The sequence below is a fragment of the Propithecus coquereli genome, unplaced genomic scaffold (genome assembly GCF_000956105.1).
Source record: "Propithecus coquereli isolate 6110/MARCELLA unplaced genomic scaffold, Pcoq_1.0 Scaffold108, whole genome shotgun sequence".
In the NCBI taxonomy this organism is placed as follows: domain Eukaryota; kingdom Metazoa; phylum Chordata; class Mammalia; order Primates; family Indriidae; genus Propithecus; species Propithecus coquereli.
Window position 1 is genome coordinate 6,061,885 of NW_012134747.1, and position 21,077 is coordinate 6,082,961.

General features: G+C 34.0%; 1 protein-coding gene across 1 annotated transcript in view; it reads left to right on the forward strand.

Annotated features, from left to right (window-relative positions):
• GLCCI1 (glucocorticoid induced 1) overlaps window positions 1-21,077 on the forward strand; it is a 113,385-nt gene that overhangs the window by 12,316 nt on the left and 79,992 nt on the right. Inside the window, exon 2 of the mRNA XM_012647846.1 lies at window positions 20,748-20,899. Coding sequence (XP_012503300.1) covers window positions 20,748-20,899 — 152 coding nt within the window. The remainder of the gene's footprint in view (window positions 1-20,747; window positions 20,900-21,077) is intronic.

Below are 21,077 nucleotides of genomic sequence, written 5' to 3' on the forward strand. Positions count from 1 at the left end.
ATAGAAGGAGCTGGTAGAGGTAAGTTGGACAAAGGTGATACCAGGAGAGTCCACATTTTGAAAGGTGGAAGGTGGGTTTCTACAGAGTGAGTTTCAAAGTTACATTTAGAGTTCTGTTTAAGTGAATTTTGATCTAGTGAGGCTCCATGGAATCAGCTTCTATTTTACTTAGAGAAACTTAGAACCATCTTTCCTAAAATTTGATGAGCTCTTTCAATTAAAAATTTAAATGTCTTTATAGTCTCTCCTAAAGACCGTGATTATACTGAGCTCCAAGTAAGGAGAATGTGAATTATATATTAATTTGTGATTCATTATAATTGAAAAATTTTAAACTGTAAAACAGACTTTGAGGTGGTTATTTGCTTTACAAAATATCTAACTTACCTGTAAGTAAAATGATAAAATGATTCAAATTACCAAAATGTTATTTACACAAACTTTTTAGGAAGTCAGTTACACAAGGTTGAGGTTCATCTGAGGTTGTAAAAGCATATTACTGAATAGTGTAATTTCTTATTGCTGAATAAAATGTTCTGCTGACATTTAGCAAAATTAATATCCTAAGAAGCTATTCTAAATGAACATAAATAGATCTTTTCTAGTCCCTTTCTGGTCTGTTTTAAAATTCTAAGAAATTTGCTATTCAAATAACCCTTAAAAGGGAAAGAACACATATGCACTAATGATTTTATTTCTCACATTTCTCAGGAAAATATATGCTTATATTAGATAAATATCCCAAAGCTTTTTATGGAATGTTTTGTTCTTATTAAAAAAAAAGTATTACTTCAGTTATAATTTCATAGCAGACTGTTCCCAACCAGCTTCATGCAGGAATTATTCTCTTTCCTTCAAGAAAAACTTTCACGAAACCTTCTTCGCTTATCAGTACTGGGAAGACAAAGCCATAAGTAAGCATAATTACACTACAAATATGATTAGTGCCGTATTATGATTTTATTTATAATTGTGTTTCCCTATAGGCTGATTTTAACTTAATGTTTATGTATATATACTTAAGGACCAACTAATCTGTTTATTCCTAAAAGTCTATGCAATATATGTGTGTCGGTGTGTATGAGACAGAGAAAGAGAGTGCGCAGGCATGAGAAGGAGTGAACACACACAAGCAAGAGTGAGAGCCCTAAAGTTCACATTCTTTTCTCAGCAATCACTGAATAATCACCGGTTCCTAGTAAATTTCTCCATATAGAATAGAAGTTCATCATCATCTTCTCATGATACTTTAAGTAATTTAATGTACTGAGTGATAGTGACTTAAGGATTTTGCTCACCATTTAAGATAAAACCAGTGGACACCTAACTAGACATAGTCCTGAATGTCTCCTTGTGATTAAGGGGAAATTTACTATTTATAGTATTACAATTATATTTCCTTCCTGGAGGCACGTGTTGAATGCTAAATTCCTTGACTAAACTGTTTACTTCAGGGTTATTTGGTAAGAAATAAGTTTGTTGTGTGGGTTTGGAGGAAAATTAATCAGTTTAGATATAAATTCCCTTTTCTGAATTATCTACCATAGTTTAGAATGACAATCCAGTTATCTGCAGTTTAATTTTTTTAACAAATTTATCGTAATTTTCTCTGCTAGAGTTGGCTTTGTAATTTTTGAGCAGAAGATTATGTTGGTATTTAAATTCCCAGTTGAAACAAGCACTGAAAAGTATAGTTACTGCATTTCTACTGAGTAGAGTGGGTATTATATGTGGTACCTATGTACAGCAAATTAAGATAGACATGATCCTTACATTCTGCAAGTTTATAAATCTAAATATTTTAAAATATCATATAACTGTCTTTGGATATTTTACTTATGCCCTTATCTTTTTGTTGATCCTGTTACCATCTGTGTGAAAAGTTTTAACTTACAGTATATTCAGCCTGTGTTTCACAAAATAGAATACATCATACTTCCTTAGTATGGGAATTCATATTCAGTTTACATGCTTAAAAGAAGTGGCCTAGTGTATTTTTCTATGCTACTGAGAGAAGGAAACCAATTTATTAACAAACTTTATTTAATTGCAAGTCTAGGTCATTGCTTTAATGATTTATATGTAATAAGATATGATTGGAAGTACAGTTATCAAGATAAGGATTTTGAATGATTTAAGTTTAAACTTAGATACTTGGTATGGAAATGGAGTTGGTTTCTATAATTTGTTTATTGGCTCTATGGAACACAGCCTTTATGATTAAGAGACAACGAAACCCAGAGCATCACTGGATTGAGTTCTCATTTGCTGCTAGCATAATCCTTGATTTTTTCTCTTCCCTCATTTCTCCCGTTGTACTGATCACTGTATCTTGTCCCATCTTCTCAGAATTATCTCTTGAATCTGGTGGCTTCTTTCTATTCCCTCCATGCCCTAATTATTACTTGTTGCTTGGACTGTTGGAATTGTCACCTCTTAAATCTTTTCTCATGCCAGTTGTCTTACATCTTTAATTTAGTCATTGTGTTGTTATAAGCACAGTCTTATTTTTTTTTAATCTGATTTTAATGAAAGATTTCTATTGAGTCCTTGGTGAAAAGGAGTAAAGTCCAAAATCCTTAGCTTGACATAAAAGACTCATCTCAATATCCTCCACTGTGTACCTTGTGTTTCTGCCAAACTGAACTCACTTTTTGTTAAAAATGTTGTCATCCTTTTATAACTCTGTTTTGGATACATTTTCTCTTGTCAGGAAAACCTATGCTTCCCATACACTTGACTTTTTGCCCGAAAACCCTTAGTTGTTTTTTGCAAATAGTTTTCAGATATCGCCTTTCTCTGTGCAAAATATTCCTAACTTTTCCATATAAAAGATAGGTATTACTTCCTCTGAACATTTGAAGCACTATATTTACACCTTTATATTGTATTATAGCTGCTTCAGGAAAATCTCCCAACCTGTGCTTGCTTTGAGAAAAACACTCCTCAAATGGAATTTTCTCTCTCTTTACACAGCACAAGAATCATCAATACAGAAGAAGACTTCTATAACCAATATGTGTGTGTTCCCCCACACACCAAGCAGCAGATACCACCTGAGTGTCCCCTAATTTAATTCCAACACTGTCTATCTAGAGTGTCAGATCCAACAGGGTGATGGCCCAGTCCCCCAAAACTGCCCCCTCCGTCAGACACCAGTCACAAGTCTGGGCCTCTGGAACTTCGGACCAACAGGCTTTAAATTGCTTGAAATTCCCACAACCCTCCTCTTTGAGTTTGATTAATTTGCTAGAGCAACTTACAGAACTTGGGGAACATTTATGTTTACTAGTTTATTATAAAGGATATTACAAAGGATAGAGACGAAGAGATGTGTAGGAAGAGTGACGGGGGAATGAGTGCAGAGCTTCCATGCCCTCCTTGGACACACCACCCTTCAGGAATATCTGCATGTTCAGCTATCCAGAAGCTCTCCAGACCCCACTCCTCTTGGGTTTTTATGGACAACCATGAGAAATGTGGTTAGGATATATGGGGTGGGACGCTCTCTGGAATGAGAGCCTTCTGACTCACAATCAGTAAGGTAGGGGAAGCCAGATTCTGTTTTCTGAGACCTAACATGCCCGACATTATAACAAAAGACTATAACAAGGGCTATAGGAGTTATGAACCAGGAACCATGGAAGAAAACCTATAAAAGACACCACAATAGCTATTTAAGGCATTTGCCTTGTGACATGTCAGTTTCTTAAGAGCAGGAATTCTGGACTGTTTAGGATCACACTGCCCACCAAATATATTTCTCTACCTGAATGTTTTGATTTCATTCTATCAGTTTGCCTGAAATTTTACCAATTAAAGATCCTTTTGAATTGACAATTATCTTTTTTTTTAAATGCAGATTTCTCTGAAAGGATATCCCTGAGACTCACTATCTTTTGTATGAATTAGTTCAATTAGATTATATTCCTTGTAATACTAAGCTTAGAAAAATAGTACCAAGAGAATGAGAGTTTTCTTGAAGGTGAGAATGGAATGATGGACATAAATACTTTTTAGAGAGAAAAAGGTTAGTTTTCAGTAAGACTTGATGATGTGGATATATGAAAATACAGTCCCTCATCTCCATATGATTCCAAATCCCAAAACTTAGAACTCGGGCTCTCACCGGAATCTCTGTTGACAAGAGTTTACCATTTATAAAAAGGTTTTTATGGTTAAGTCTGGTGTTAAAAGGATTCAGAAAGTTTAACTTTATTGTATATTTTAATGTCAATGAGGAAAGGGTTATTTTTTTCCTATCAGCTGTGTTATTATTGATATATACTTATCATTATCAGTTTGAAATTACACACCAACTTGCTTTGACAAATACATGATGAGAGTCCTGACCAATCCCTCAAGAAAATCACTATTCTTTAAACCTATTCAAAGAGATCACCTTGGGGAATTATATATGTACCTTAACTTTTTTGAAATCTTTTAAAAGAAATATCTTTAGAACTAGAACATTTCATTTAGAATACTCTCTGTGGGAATGAATGTCTCTTTTAGGGGTAGACAGGACTTTTGAAAATAACCAAAAATCATTAAGAACCTAATTGGAGAGTAAGGTAAATGATTTAGATTATTTTATTTGTGGTGACAGATTATGATGTTTATGCAGTGAGACTCACTTTAAAATTTGGTTCAAACTCTCTTCAAGGATAATTCAGAAAAATGGAGTTAAGCTTTTCTGTAGTAGAGACTTCTGTGTGTTCATCTAATCCTGTTTTCTCTCTCGTGAGCCTACTTTAGGCTATATTCCGTAGCCCCCTATGCAGTTTGATAAGGCTAAATGATATATAGCACTTTCATCCTTGTTCAGTAAAAATTGCTAGTTTATCCTCCTCATTCTTTCTCTTCCCTGCCATCTACCAACTAGGTGAGAGAATCTAGCAGAGGACTCTGACCAAGGCTTTGGGACGATGTGGAGCCATAAGACGAAGGAAGTCTGAATCCCTAAATGATCATGTGGAAGACCATCTGTCAGAAAGAAAGAAATACACTGGGCTTTTATTGTGATAAGCCACTAATTTTTTCAAATTGCAGCTGCTAGCATTACCAACCTTTCTGCACCTTAGAGTTTAAAGAAGGTGGTCCACCAGCTACTGCTAGTGGAGTCACTGTGAAAATTTTCCTTGGGAATTCCACTTTTTCCTCATCTGATCTGTCTTATTGGCAAGTGTGGTTCGTTGTGTGTTCATTGTTTCTGTCTATACAAGAGACACTCCATTGAGTTTAATTGTGTGATCTCGGTGGAATGTATCTATTTTGTTGTAATTAACTATTTATTCTCACTAACTAATAGAGCCTATAATTACTCTTTGATTAAAATTTTAAAAACCATCTTCAAAAAAGTTGAAAGATGTTTTAAACAATGGCACCCTTTTGAAAATAAGGCCATGGTCTCTGAAAGTGTCTGGCAAGGACAGGAAGTATAGTTTATTTGTTAAATGGTTTTCTTATTTTAATAGACACGTTGTGTTTATTGGGTATGCACTATATGCGTAGTTCTGTATTATATGTACTTAACTTAATTGCCTATTATAAAACATCTGAGCATAGAAATACTTTTATATAAATGAGGAAAATAGAATGACAGTAGGACCTGAATTCAGATTGTTTTTTTCCCACTGTCTCGTATTTTATTCAGTGATTTTAGATGATGAGCCCCACATAAAGAATATTAAAGAGAAACATGGAGCTATTCTATTTGAGTCTCTTCCAAAAAGTCTGCTTTGGTAAAGAGGTCCAGAATATATACCAGGCAGTTTTTAGTTTTTGAATATTTATTTCATAATAAGATCTAAGGAGAGGATAGATAAATGATACCCAGAAGTTCAACAAATGTTTCTTGAGTACATGTACTAAGTGTTAGAGAAATGAAAATATGACAAATGCCTTGCTTTTTAAGGAGCCTACTTTCTGGGGGATAAGTTGTGTATTAATCATTTAAGTGCAAAGTAAAAACAGGTTTTTGAATGTTTTTTTCTTTCCTCTCTCATTCTAAAGTGAAAATAAAATAGTTAAAATATAGGTGGAAAGAGAAGTGGATATGAGTGAGTGATGGAACATCTCCATGAAAAATAAATGAATTGCATTAGTTATAATGCTCACTACATGTACTATTCAGTTCTTGTCCCATCTTAACATTAAATGCATAGAAAGGATTTACAAATCTAATCAGAAGTGAAGAAGGAGAGAAAGGAGAGGGAAAAAATGCACTTGAGCTACCTTTTCTTGTGTGATCGGCTTGGTGTGATTTTGTTTTCCTCCTGCTTTAAGATGTCTTTTCATTTGGAGATGTTCAGTTTTTTATTCCAAATGCCCCAGCTATTCTAGGTATTGTTAATGATTACAGCTGTAGCCAAAACTATAATCTGAGATTAATTCACTCATTTCTTGGGAACTTAGGTTATACAATACTATTTGTTTGTTAAGGGGAAAAAAATTTAACTTGGATACTAACAGTGAACTCTGGAACTTTGTGACATTAGTCCATTTTTGTCTCCAGGGCAGTGCCATTTTGACTGAAGCACAGTTCAGTCAATAATGTCAATTGACTATTTTTGACTAAGATTATAGTGGCCAGTTTTATGGCTATTCTCAGAGAAATAAGGTATGATGCTATTCTAAAATATTTCATGACACTTTTCCTTACACTTAGTCATGCCACTGGTAGTTTTTTATTTCTTCAGTTGCTCTCAGTCCTTGGCAACAATTCCTGGCAATCTTTTATGCACAATATTTGTAGAATTGTCAAGGTGGAAGGTGCTCTGTGTATGCAAACACAGACTGATGTTTTACCATGTTCCATTTTACTCCATGGCCTCTACAAAAAGTGTCATTTGTATAAGACATTTTCCTTCACGATGTTTCCTTCAGCTTTTGGCCATTTCCAATGTTAATGAAGCATTCAATTTTGGATGAAGTACTGCTTCACAGCTACATGTTTGATTCTTTGGTGTCAATATTTATGAAAGTAAATGCTAGAATAAACATCTGTTTCCTTATTTCTGAAGCCTTCGTTCTGTTACATCTATTCTGGGTGTATTCTAGGGAAGTGTAGTTTAGTTATGTATTTCCTAGTCAACAGCTTGTTCACTATTGCTGGATTTGGGGACACAATGTAGGGGGACGAATTTGGGGAGCCTCAGGCTAGATTCAATTTACTAGGATATTTTGCATCAAGCAATCAATGGTATATAGACGTATTTCTGTACAGATTTCTGTTTATCATTTGCCTAACACTAGTAGATTAGCTTGACTAGTAATCATATCTTACTGAGGTTAAGCAGTTACTCTTTCCCTAAACCTTTCCCCTTAATCTCTTCTACATTTAACCATGGATTTAACTGTTCACCCTATTATTAGGCTATTATGAGTTAATCTGTTGTTATTATTACATAAGCAAAGTATTTAAGTGCTTGAATCTTTTGTTTATAAATTGTATGTTAAAATATATTTGGGTTTAGGATTCTACAAATTTTCAGTTTAGAGATCATGAGAAAAGTTATTCACTTACCTAGGAGACTATTGTGTTTTCTATGTCATATAAAGTCATTATTCTTTATTCAAATAGGAGATAAGAAAGATGATAATTCTCTAAAGAGGAATGTCACTTTTCAGATTGTTTTTCAGAATCAGAGGAGCTATAGTCATATAGATATCTAAATATATTATTTTACATGGTATAATTTCATTGTTCTTTTGTAGTGATTCCATAATGTTAATAGGCATAATCAGTTCTTTCTTAGCCTTAAAGATAATTTCTGGGACTCTTTGTTTTTTATTGACATGTCCAGTAGATGGTGGGGTGGTACGGAAGGAGCTTGGTTATTTTCTTTGTTCATTATGAGGCCCTTCTAGATTTACCCATTGCAAAGAGAAACTTTTCCTTAAAGCTGCTTTCTATCTTCTCTTTTCCAGATGACCCTTTCTTCAAGCCCATTAGTACATTGCCTCACATTTCTCATGGTAAATACCTTTTCCCATAAAAGGAATTCCTGTCCCTTGATCCCTTCCTGTGTTCTTGTTGTAGTCTTCAGTAGGATGCACTTTGGAACTTTACGCTGTGATTGTCAGCTCTGGAGGGAGGGAGTAGGCAAAAATATGATTGATGGAGTAAATGCAAATGCTCCAATTTCAATTTCCCCTCTAGAATTGAGCAACAGCTGATTTCTTTACTAGCTTACCTAGCCTCTGTGAGGCTAGCGAACATAATAAAAATCTTGTAGAGGGCTGGGCACTGTGGCTCATACCTGTAATCCCAGCACTTTGGGAGGCTGAGGCAGGAGGATGGCTTGAGGCAGGAGTCTGAGACCATCCTGGACAACACGGTGAGACCCTGCCTCCACCAAAAAAAAAAATTAGCTAGGCGTGGTAGGGTATGCCTATAGTCCCAGTTACTTGTGAGGCCATGACAGGAGGATCCCTTGAGTGCAGGAGTTGAAGGTTGCAGTGAGCTATGATCACTGCCACTGCACTCCAGCCTAGGTAACAGAGCAAGACCTGGCTGAAAAAAAAAAAGAGAAAAAAAGAAGAATATGAAAATTTAAAAAATATACATATATATCTATATCTCTATATATCAAGCTCTAGAAAGATTTTAATAACACATTTAGTTATCAGATATTCTGGAAATTCATGGTCTTAAATTCAAATGTGCTGAGAGGAAAACTGTATAGTTTTATTATCCTGTGGTCATTTCTTTCATTTAGTGATGGAAGACTTGACTTAGAGATTCTGAGCATGCTGCTACTTTCCTTTTCCAAAGGTGCTAGGTTGAATGGCTCATGCCTTCCACTAGTCCTTATGTTAATTCCTTTCCAAACTTTTGATTGAAGTGCATTCTCTGGTAGATTTTTCAGGAAAGACATACGAACAATATTCCTTAAGTTCTTGCTAATTTATATAGCCAGCACTCAGGTATAGTTTTTTATCTGTGGCTTTTATACTTGAGGGTCACTTTACATCATTAAAATATGTTTTCGTTTTTTTTTGGTTGTTTTTTGTTTTTTTTTTTCTTTGGAGATACAGTCTGGCTCTTCCTCAGGCTGGTCTTGAACTCCTGACCTCAAGGCATTCTCCCGCCTCAGCCTCCCAGAGTGCTAGGATTACTGGCGTGAGCTACCATGCCCAGCCCTATTAAAATATGTTTGATGCATTGATCATTTTCCCCAGATATATACATGTTCTTTCAAATATGTAGTTTCAAGTTATATTTTAAGAGAGTTTTAAAAATTATAGGTCCTGGTATTTTTTTGTTCCTTTGGTCATCTTCTTCAGGGACTTCTGCTATATATATGTTGGACCTTCTTTACATGTGTTACGTATCATTTTCTCTTGAAAGCTTTTTATCTCTTCATTTTTTTTAAATTCTAAAATTTATCTTCTTTCCCATTTTCTATTTCTGTTAAGGCATTATCCATTGTATTTACTCATTTTTGTGTTTCTTGTAACTTAGTCTTTATTCTTGAAATAAGTTTGTTTTTCCTAAATCTTTCCTATGTTACAAAGTTCCAGAGTTTATTGTTAGTACCTAAGTTAAATTTTTTTCTCTTAACAATGAAAGAGCATTGTTCATTGTAAGTGCCTGAGAAATGAGTGAATTAATCTCAGAGTATAGCTTTGGATACAGCGTATTTAGGTCACCTCTATTTTCATATCTTCCCTGCCACCAAACATATCGTTTCTGAGTTGGTTTTAATTCTGAAGTTTTTCATCACTTCTATCATTTAAAAAAGTATTTTTAGCTTATTTTGAAGTAATTAGATTTCAGTTTTCATCTTCTGTGGGCATGTCTTTGTAGCATGCTTTTGTTATTCATGGGGCCATCTTTTATTCCTTATGCCTCTTTTTCCTTTATGATATATAACTTTATGTGGGACAAATCTGCTATTCTTTCTGTTGCTCATTTTTTAAGTGAAATGAATTTTTCTGTACTTTTAAGTAGGTGCGATAGTTCAGGATAATGTTTCCAGGGTCAAGGCTCTAGTGCTCCCACTTACATTGTTTTTGTAAAGTGACTTTTAAAAATCTGCTTCTGCCATCATCCTGCTTAACTCCTTTCCCCAGCTTTTTCTCAGCCTTCTCTTTGCTTCTGTTATTCTTGTTCTGCTCAGTTTGGATTCAACTGCCAGTAATTTCTCCTCACTTTTGGACACCATTTGGAAGCAGTTTTTGTTTGTTAGATTTGAGAGTAGTCATATTGCTCCAGTACCTCAGGCTTTATTGAGTTGGTGTCCTGTTGCCTTCACTTGCAGATCAGATCCAGTAGAAATCTTTTCCAGTTTTGTCTGCCATTACTGATTGGCCCTTTACATTACCCATTAGTGATTTGCATTCTCTTGTTCTTGGGACCATCAGAAGCCCAGGTGCTTTCTTTCTGCCGCTGTCATGCAGATGCTGATAACACTATGGCCCAATAATTTTTGATGGCTGCTTACTTACATTTGGTGTTTTGTGGGGCTATTTTGTGACATTGTTATGTTGTAGATACAGATACTCCTCAACTTTAGTGGAGTTATATCCTGATAAACCTATCATAAGTTGAAAATATCATATGTAAACAATGTGCTTAATACCCTAATAAACCCATCCTAAACTAAAAAGATTGTATTTCAAACCATCATCAGTCCAGATGCTCCTTGACTTATGCATGATGGAGTTACATCCTGATAAAGTCAAAAAAATGGTAAAGTCAACAATTCATGAGTTGAAACATTATAAATTGGGTACCATCTGTATTGTCCTTGAGTCTTTGGTTTGGCTTTTGTCTTAGTCTGTTTCGTGTTGCTATGACAGAATACCATAGATTGAGTAATTTATAAAGAAAAGAAATTTATTTCTCACAGTTCTGGAAGCTAGAAAGTCCAATATCAAGGTATTGGCATCTGGTGAGGGCCTTAGTGCTGGGTCATCCCATGGCAGGATGACAAGAGAGCAAGAAAGGGTCAAACTCACTCTTGTAACAACCTACTCTCGCAATAACAATACTAATCCATTCATGAGGGCAGAACCCTCATGGCCTAATCACTTATTAAGGGTCTCACTTCTTAATATAGTCACAACGGTAGTTAAATTTCAATATGAGTTTTGGCGGGGACATTCAGACTATAGTATCCAGCTTCATTGTTCTGTCTATTGTTAAAATCTATTTTGCCCCCATCTTCATACTGTTGGAATACTTTAACAGAACTTTTATATAAGGAACTATATTGAGTACTGACTTATTACTCTACTTAATGAACAGAAAATGCTACATATTAGAAACCTTCTATAATGTTAAAATAGTAACACACAGGTTAGTATTTGAAATGAAACTGTTACCATGACAAATATGGAGAGTATGTGTGTGTGTTTTTGTATATCTGTGTATTTCTGTATGTATGGACATCAGTTCCAAATAAAAGCAACTGAAAAATTTTAGTAGTATTCTCTACTGGTAGAATGAATTGTTTTTATATTCATTACTTTCTTTTTCCTCATTAAATAAAAGGTAAACTTTGAGGAGAAATGCCTTTTCCTATGCATCATGAAATTGGGGAAACTATTTGTTACTTTAGTTATCAAGGAGTTTGACCAATAATATTGGTTATTATAATGTCAAGATGGTCAAGATGTAGCCTGTTCTATTGCTTTTTTTTCTTTCAGTTTTTCTTTTTAAATTTGGATGTAATAGTGAGTCTGTCTCATTTGATCAAAAATTTTCTAAGTTCTACTGGTCCTTTAATTGAAATTAAATTTGCAGAATTCCAGTGAAATGTTCCGTTTTCTGAATAAGGAATATTTGTGTTTCTGTTACTTACAATATGACTTTCCACCTTTGGTCAGTTATTTTGGTTGTTTTTATAGTTGCTAATACTTTGTGATTATTTCTTTAATATTCGAACTCAGTCATAATAGATTCATAAAGCTGATGAACCTCCTTTTACTAATTACTGCTTTGCCAGAGTTCCTTAAAGAACTATCATTCTGTCACCAGAAAAAAAGAACTTAAAAAAAGATCTTTAGTGTCTTGTTTACCATATATGTAATTTCTATAGATGTATTCCATGTATCAGAGCTCCATCTTAATTTGTTGTGTATTCTTCCAGTGTTTGTTACCAGGCTTCTTGTGGCGATCTTAGTGAAGTTTTCTTTACAACCTCGATAAAAAAAGACAGTTCTTGGCTTTTCTTTCAATATAGTCTGAAGGCTTCCCTCCTAAATCCTATCCCAACTTGTGTGTCATTGGACATAAATTTTTTGGGTGAGCTGTAACCTAGAGTATCATGCCTAAATGGCTGCCTAACTACATTTTTTTTGTGTTTTTCTTGATGGACCTCAGGTTATAGGGCTGTGTCAGGCCTCATTTGGTCAGAAGCAAGTTTGTTTCTCTTGTCAGCTTCTTGGTTGGTTCCTTTCCAGATTTCTGCAGGGCAGCCATATGGTCATTTCTGCATGTTTTCTAGATTGCTTCTGTGGCAGGATTCCAGGTCTAGTTGATTAGTGTTTCAGAATCTACCCACACAGAGAACTTCAGTTTTTGCCCTTTGGTTGGTTTTATTTCAGTCAGCATATTCAGATATAGTGTCCTTCCTATCTCATGAAGTTCATTTGAATTTGCTGATTTTATTATGTGTGGCCGACATTATTTGGCTAATTGTTCATCATTTTATATGCCAAAGAAGAAAGACCAATAAAGGCTGTTAAAGTACCTAGATTATGCCTGACTTTGAAAAACTAAGTCTAGTAATAATTCTATTAAATGATAAATATAAATGTACATTAGATTGGGTAGAATGACATACCAGTCTCTGTTCCACATTTTTTATTCTCAGTTATCTGGTTCTTAACTTTAAAAAAAAATTTATTTTGACAATCATTCTCTGTAACTATAAGGCAAGGAGAAAATTACTAATACTGTTAGTGATAATAAATTAAAAGCTGTAGCTTTCAAGATATTAGCTTTTGTTACAGAAATATTCAAACCTCTATTAACAAAATAGAGTGTTAGCAAATTTATGCTTAACCTTAGTGAACCCATAGGAAAATTCCCCACCTGTATTTATTTATGGCTATTTTTAATCTCAGGTAGATTAGGAACTGTGTCATTTTCTGGATATTTTGAAGTTGAAGAAAACCTAATGCCTTGTATTCAGTCTCTTCTCAATGAATTTATTTTTATTTCAGTGAATATTGAAATAATATGTATAAGTTAAGTTAAACATCAGGAAAAACTCATTGACTATCTGTTAAAAAGATAAACTATAATATTTTCAGACTCAGGCTTAAATTCTTTAATCTTATTAGAATCTAAATTTCACATTGTTTATATGTTAGAGCAGTTTTTGATTTAATTTTGCTCTGGCACTTTGATTTCATGAGAGAACCTACTTAATTTATATTTTTTGGACTTCCTTATATTTTCCCGGAAGTAACTTTTATTGTAGTTAACTTTAATTTGTATGCAAAATGCTCTATTTTGGTGGTTCAGTCTTTTTCAAAAGAAGCTAAACTGAACTTTATCTTTCTATTGTTCCTAAGCATTCTCCCTTAGAGTTCTGTGTATTTAAGTTTAAAGGTTCTCATCGCCATGGCCAACACTTAGTTTAGAAAGTGACCTTTAGAAGGAGCTGACTAGATGTTTAAATTTGTTAGATCTAAAAGTTTAGCTGCTAGTCGCAGATTTCAAAGAATTGGTTGATTTTTTTTTTTTTTTTTTTTGCAGAATATTTTCTCGAGTCTGTAGTCAGACTCCCAATGCTTCTGAATAAGTTATTGTCAAAAAAAGTGTTTTATTTTTGAGCACCGAGTTCCTCAAGGATCTACTCCCAATCCTTCAGACATTGGTTCTTAAGCTTGTTTAGTAGCATTAGTGTAACCTGAAATGCTTATTAAAAATTCAGATTTTGGCTGGGTGCCATGGCTCACGCCTATAATCTCGACGCTTTGGGAGGCCAAGGCGAGAGGATCCCTTGAGGCCAGGAGTTCAAGACCAGCCTGGGCAACATAGCGAGACAAAACATAGTCTCTACAAAAACATTTTTAAAAAATTAACCAGGCATGGTGGTGCATGCCTGTAGTCCCACTACTCAGGTGGCTGAGGTGGGAGGATCGCTGGTGTTTGAGGCTGCAGTGAGCCTTGATCACACTACTGCACTCCAGCCTGGGTGACAGAGCGAGACCCCGTTTCTAAAAAAGAACCCAAAAAACGAACAAACAAAAAACATAAAATTCAGATTTCTTGGTCCTACCTTCAGAGAGTCTCATATCATTCATGAGAAGTTGGGCCCAGAAATCTTCATTTTTAACAAGTTTTTCAAGCTTTTGGAAACATTGCTTTAAGACTTCAGTGCTTCTCAAATTTGAGGATGCATCTGAATCTATCTCATTTGTTTTAAAAAATTATTAATTACTGGTTTCACCCTATAACTATTTAATCAGAATTTCTGGGAGTGGAGGCCTGGAACTTGAATTTTTAACAAGCTGTCTTGTGGTCCTTAACATAGAGAACCACATCTCAGGATCCCATGCTTGAGATCCATTGCTTAGTCTGCATATGAGTTGCCTGAGTAGAGCCTTTTACCTTTATGTTCTAAGATCTTCCAAGTTGTAATTTCTGGGTGAAATATTAAACAGCTCTTTCTTTTATTTCTCAGATATACCACATGTTGACATTGCAGTGGCCAAAAAGCATTGCCAATTTTTAAAAACATTCTTTAACGTTTTTTATATCGATACTAGGTAATTTACACACTAGGTAATTGGGACTTCATGGCTCCTTTTGTTTTGGACATTAACAAAGTTAGGTTATAGACATGATTATTTTTGATATGTTTACTGTCATGAGATAAAAAGTTTTCACACACTTTAAGAACTTAAATTCAAGATAAAATGTCTTTATATATGTTCACTTTGTTATTGTTGGCTAGTATTATTAATGTGATATTTTTATATAAAAGGTAGTTATTAATATGACATCTGTGTAGTAAAGAACTGGAAAAATTGATATTAGTACTTAGTTATCTTAAGCATTTTGCTGAACTGTATAGTTTAGGATTATTTACGATTAGAATCAGTGATAGATTTTGAATAAAGAAGCAATTTATTCTCTGTCCAAGAAAAGAATGTGAGCTCTTTGTTTATTGTATATGTTAGTTTACATTATGTATGACTACGTTGTGGCACTCAAAACTATAGCATCTTCTTTACCAGTTGGTATAACTGGTAGTTTGGAGGGTGTGGCAGCTTGTGTCATATCTCAATGTAGTTAAAGCTCTTCAAGTTTCTAACATTCTCTAAATTTTCTTTAACTTGTGGAAATTCCGCTTAATTTTGTTAGCTTTCCGCTGGAGATTAGCTTCTTAAGACATCAGATTTTCAAACTCACTAATCAGTCAATCTTCAGTAATTGCCACTGAAGTAAAAATTGTTGCTGGGGACAAATTAATCGGACATCATATTGCTTTGGCAGTTATATTTTAAAGCATTTTTTTTGCCTGTTTAGGATAGTGACTGGTTTGCTATTCAGATTCAAAGTTATCTAATATGGTTTCTTGTCTTTAAACCCATTTTAATATTATTACAGTAGAATTTCCAGTTGGCTGCTAAAGAGCAATTATTTTGTGTAGTCCTTAGTAGGTACCGCAGAGGAGCCTCAGGCCTACCAACTACTTACTGCTGCCTGTGGCTCCTTATTGGGGCAGGGGTGTGGGGAAGGAAGGAGGGAAAGTACAACTTGTAGGTGAATATAATGGGGAGACCTTTTTATAGATCTCTGTTATGAATAATTATTTTCTAGAACTAAGAATCATAATAATACTGGGATTTGGAAAAGGGCCGTCTACCATTTTATAGCAGGTATGCTTTTTTTAAGCTGTCAAATTTTGTTGCTGAATTTATATAGTATTCTGTCTTTTACCCTCAGATATTTAAGGGGGAGATATTAGCATCTAACTAACATGGCATGACAAGAATCTTATTACTCCTTGAAAGTTCCCTTGGTATACTTATAGAGCAGCATTCTTGCTGTCTGCTGTCTAGTTTATTTTTTGCCTTGATTGCCTTCCCGTCCTTCATTGGTGTGCATGTGCCATACATATACTGCTTTACGTTATAATTTAATTCTGTATATCGTGTCTCCCTCAACCAGGATGTAAACTCTTTGAGGACAGGAAAAGAGTTTGAAACTTACTTTGTAGTTCCCCCTAGTACATGGAACAGTGCTTTCCATATAGCAGACATTCAGCAAGTTTTGTTTAGTAATAATGATTACCTGGTTTTGCCACTGAGAAAGGTACTGTTTTCCTGATGCATGTTTGGCTTAGGTAATGATGATATGTATTTGTTTAATTGATTTTCTTTTATATTTTATATATATGATTAAGTGTTTAATTTAGCAATTTTATTAAGTTATTCAAGCTATTGTAACTAATCTGAGGATTGTTTGACTATACTAATTTATGTTTCTCGTTGATAAAAGTATCTTCTTGTTTGATCTACTTGAGTTGAGGTAATTTTTATTAATTAATAGAGACATATTGCACTCACTCAATCTAAAACAGATGTATATGTAATCATGAAACAAGAAACAATTTATTGTGTTGAATGTATAAATAATGCAAAACCATGTTAACTTTTCTTATTGCACTGAAATGTAAAAACTGAATTAGTGGGAGATAATACCACAAATCAAAGAAATAAAAATTGAGGGACAACAAGGCTTAGATGTTGAGGCAGTCAAAAACTAACTCATTGGAATGATAGTTTGGATAATATGAACAAGTCAACTTGTTGAAATACAATTGGACTATTTATGATAAATGTTTTGATAAATCTAAGGCTCTTCTGATATTTGATAAATAGGGTTATTATGGCTAATTATATCTTGGAATAGTACTATCATTGTCAGTATTTAAACCTATTCAGAATATTTACTCTTCAAGTAATTTACATGGAAATTTCTAACTACTCTATATCTTTGAAATTTTCCTGGTGAAAGTAATGGTGACAATCTCTTTTAAAGCATGATTGAAATACAGCTTTTCAAGTATATTTGCCTGAAATACTTTAATTTTTTTAAAAAATGATGAGTGGTAGAGTTAATTTTATTAACTCTGTGGACACTGTCCCATCCTTTTTCTTTTTAAGACATTTTTGGGTTTTGTTTCTGTTGGTAATGTATGGTGCTTGTCTATACATTCTTACACATTTAAGGATTAGGATTATGATCACAGAATTAGGCAAAGCTAACTGGCTAATCTACAGATTGAATTGAGCCTTCAGTTTCACATGCTTTATGCCAGTAGTCTTCATATTGAAGTAAGGTCACTTATTGCAATACAGGAAGAAAATACAGTTTCTCTGTTTTTTATTTCATAGGTATAAATTTCTATTTTGTCTGCCCTATAACATGTGAGCAATATCATACATATTCAGTTTATAAATAAATACATATGTTGCTGCATGCTTGTATGTTTTCCAGTAGGAATGCTTAGTCAAGATAACTTGAAGACCATAGTTCTAACAAAGTATTAATAGCTAATTACAGAGACTGGACACTAAGGGGAGAGCATGTGATCTTTTTAAAGTGATAGGCAAAGGTCCGATGATTAAAAATACAGTGAAAGAGGCCAGGCATGGTGGCTCACGCCTGTAATCCTAGCACTCTGGGAGGCTGAGGTGGGAGGATCGCTCAAGATCAGGAGTTCAAGACCAGCCTGAGCAAGAGTGAGACCCCATCTCTACTAAAAATAAAAAGAAATTAGCTGGACAACTAAAAATATATAGAAAAAATTAGCCGGGCATGGTGGTGCATACCTGTAGTCCCAGCTACTCGGGAGGCTGAGGCAGAAGGAATGCTTGAGCACAGGAGTTTGAGGTTGCTGTGAGATAGCCTGATGCCACGGCACTCTAGCCCAGGCAACAGAGCAAGAGTCTGTCTCAAAAAAAAATACAGTAAAAGAAAAATTAGTAAATATAGATTAGAATATTATACAGACCAAGAAGCTCAATTATAGATTGTTCATATATTTAATTCATTATAAAACAATAAAATCTCTGTTGTTTACCAAATTAAAAGGTGTTTTAATGGCTAAATAAGACAACATACAACTTTTCAAATAGTTTGGAGCAGTTTAAGTATAGGCACAAGTTTTTTACATATAATGGTTTTTCATTTTCTGATTATAGCTGACCTTTATGTTTTTAGGTTAGTGGTCAACTGTTATAAATGTTGATTCTGTTTTTCAAGGGATAATGTGTTTCTGTGTTTTGTTTTTTGGTAGAAGGAATGTAAAATAACTTTAAAATTTTAAACAAATCATTATAAATCAGATTTATGGGGGACATGTTTATTTTCTGTGTTTCCCAAAGTTGCTAAAATTAGTAGATATTGCTTTTATAACTAAGAAAAATATTTAAAAGAATTTTGATAGAAGATTGATAGAAATAAATTCTAGTAGTAGAACTGAAAACAGTTTACATGTCTTCCAGATTACCTATGATGGGGGGAGGCGGTAAGAAGGGAGAAAAAGAAACAAATAATAAAACAAAAAACAAGTTGCAAGGAAGCATTACAAAATAGGGAAAAAAATTACATGACAAGTTAAACTAAATTTGTTATAACAATAAATATAAGTGAGCTAAATTCATCTTTACAACAGGAAGGCCTACTACAAAGTTTTTTTCGGAAAGTATAATGACATACTATATAGAAGAGATACACAGAACTGAGGAGATTAGAGATTTTAGAGTACTTTTTAAAGTCTGTGACAGATCAATGTAATAATTATGTTTGTATCCTGTATTTTAATTTAACTCAGTTGATATACAAGACAAATAAGGAACCATATGTTCTGAAAACAAAATGTGTTTTCTCCATGACTCCTGAAATATTTATAAAAGTTGACCACGTGTTTTGTCACAGAGAAAAATTTCACATAATTCCAAAGAGTAGAAATAGGTCACACTTGATTCTCTGCAATAAAATTAGAGCTAAGAAATAAAGATAAGGAGGAAATTTGGTAATTTTCAGATCTTTTCTAACAACTCTTGGGTCAAAGAAGAAATCAAAACTGCAGTTGTAAGATATTGTCTGGATAATATGATAGTGTTACCGTGTACTTCAGTTTCTTTTGTTTTTCTGGTAAATTAATTGTGTATTCTGGCTCAGGAAGATGGTTAAAGGGCAGGATTCAATAAAATGTTTCTTGACCTTCCGTAATGTGCAAGGCATTTTGTTTAATGTGAGGTATGACTCTGAATAAGACTCTGGTCCTCGGGAATTTGTAATCCATTGGACTTTATTATAGATTGCACACTAATAGTAAATTATTTGAAATGGATATGTGGAAAATCCTCTAGTTTCTTTTTAGGTTGGTGTTCAGTGTGATAATTTTAACTTTTAATAGAGATACTTAACACATTCACTGCCATGTGAGTTGTATTTAACTCATGCTAGTTTTGCACCTGGGGCCCTGTAAACCATATGTAACTCACACATCTCTTTACCTTGGGAGCAGTGTGAACTATTTTTCAAGTTGCATATAAGTCATGTACAGAAAGCAATAAAAAATAATCAATTTTTCATTAAATTAGAAAGGATTATTTTGTTTTTGAAGTTTTTATTCTATTTTTGTAATAAAACACCGTGGCCCCAAGGAAAACAAAATTTTCTAGTGTGACAGTCAGTGTGTTAAATGATACCCATATGCAGAGGAGAAGTAGATTGTTAAAGTAGATTGATTGAACTATGTAGAATGTCTGGAGATTTTGGTTCCTTTTTATGTCTGTCTCTGTTAGCATCTCTCTTTAATTGAATAGTATCCCTCTAGGCTTCAAGTACTTCATCTATAAATGAGAAAGTTGAATTAAAATATAAAGTTCTTGATACATGTTATTTTTGTGTAGCTGTGAATAAATTCATTAAGTAAGTATTAAACGTCAACTCCTTTCAGTCTGTAGGGTTTGAACTTATGCTCTGGTTGGGGAGAGAGGCAAGCTTAGGGTGCCACAAAAGCAAAGGAGGGCAAGTATATCTTCTACAAAGAAGAAAGGAGAGGGAAGGGCATTGGGGAAGTTTTCGCAGAAGCAGTGTGACATCTGTGTTGATGTTGAAGATAAATAAGAATTTGTCAAGTGACCAAAGAAGAAGAGAGTTCTTGGCTCAGAAAATAGAATGCACAGAAGCAGAGAGGGTATGTTTTACTTTTGGACAAATACAAGTCATTTGTCTGACAGTTAGCATGAGCTTATGGAAGAATAGCTAGCAAGGGTGTTAAACTTTGAGGTATATGGGATCCAAATTGTGAAAGCTTATTCTGTCATACCAGATAATATGGGCTTTAAGTTAAAGACAATGATTAACCATGTAAATTTTTTTAGCAGGAGTGGGAGATGGCACTTTAAGATTTAGTTGAGATGGATGCAGAGATAGCAGTTAGAAAGCTGGTGAAACGAGATGAAGTCTTAAATAAAGTAATGGCAATGGAGATAATATATAGATTTTATTATAACATAAGCCTCTAAAATGAATGGGCTTCATAGCATCCGTGAAAGCCCTGGAACTGTATGTAAGATTCAATATATGAATATATTTTCCTTGGGAGATGGTTCATAAATTTCATTAGCTCATATAATAGGGCTGTTAGAATAAATATATATTGTAGGGAAAATTTTCAGGCTGACATTCTACAAAATATGAAACTTAAATAATTTTAAAATTTACTAACAACTTATCTCTGTTTCACTTTTTATAGTGGACAGGCCAAAATCTCAGCAAGTTCGAACATCTAGTACAATAAGGCGAACCTCCTCTTTGGATACAATAACAGGACCTTACCTCACAGGACAGTGGCCACGGGATCCTCATGTTCACTACCCTTCATGCATGAAAGATAAAGCTACTCAGGTAAAATAAGCAAATCAAAATCAACTTATTATCCTGTACGTCTGTTTTAATCACAGTAAAGAAAATGTAATCAAGTTTTCCCAAATTTGAAATACATCCAACCGAAGAAGAAGTTCATTGCTTTAAATAAACTCTACAATAATTGTTTTTTGTTTTTAGAAATTTTAGAATTATTTAA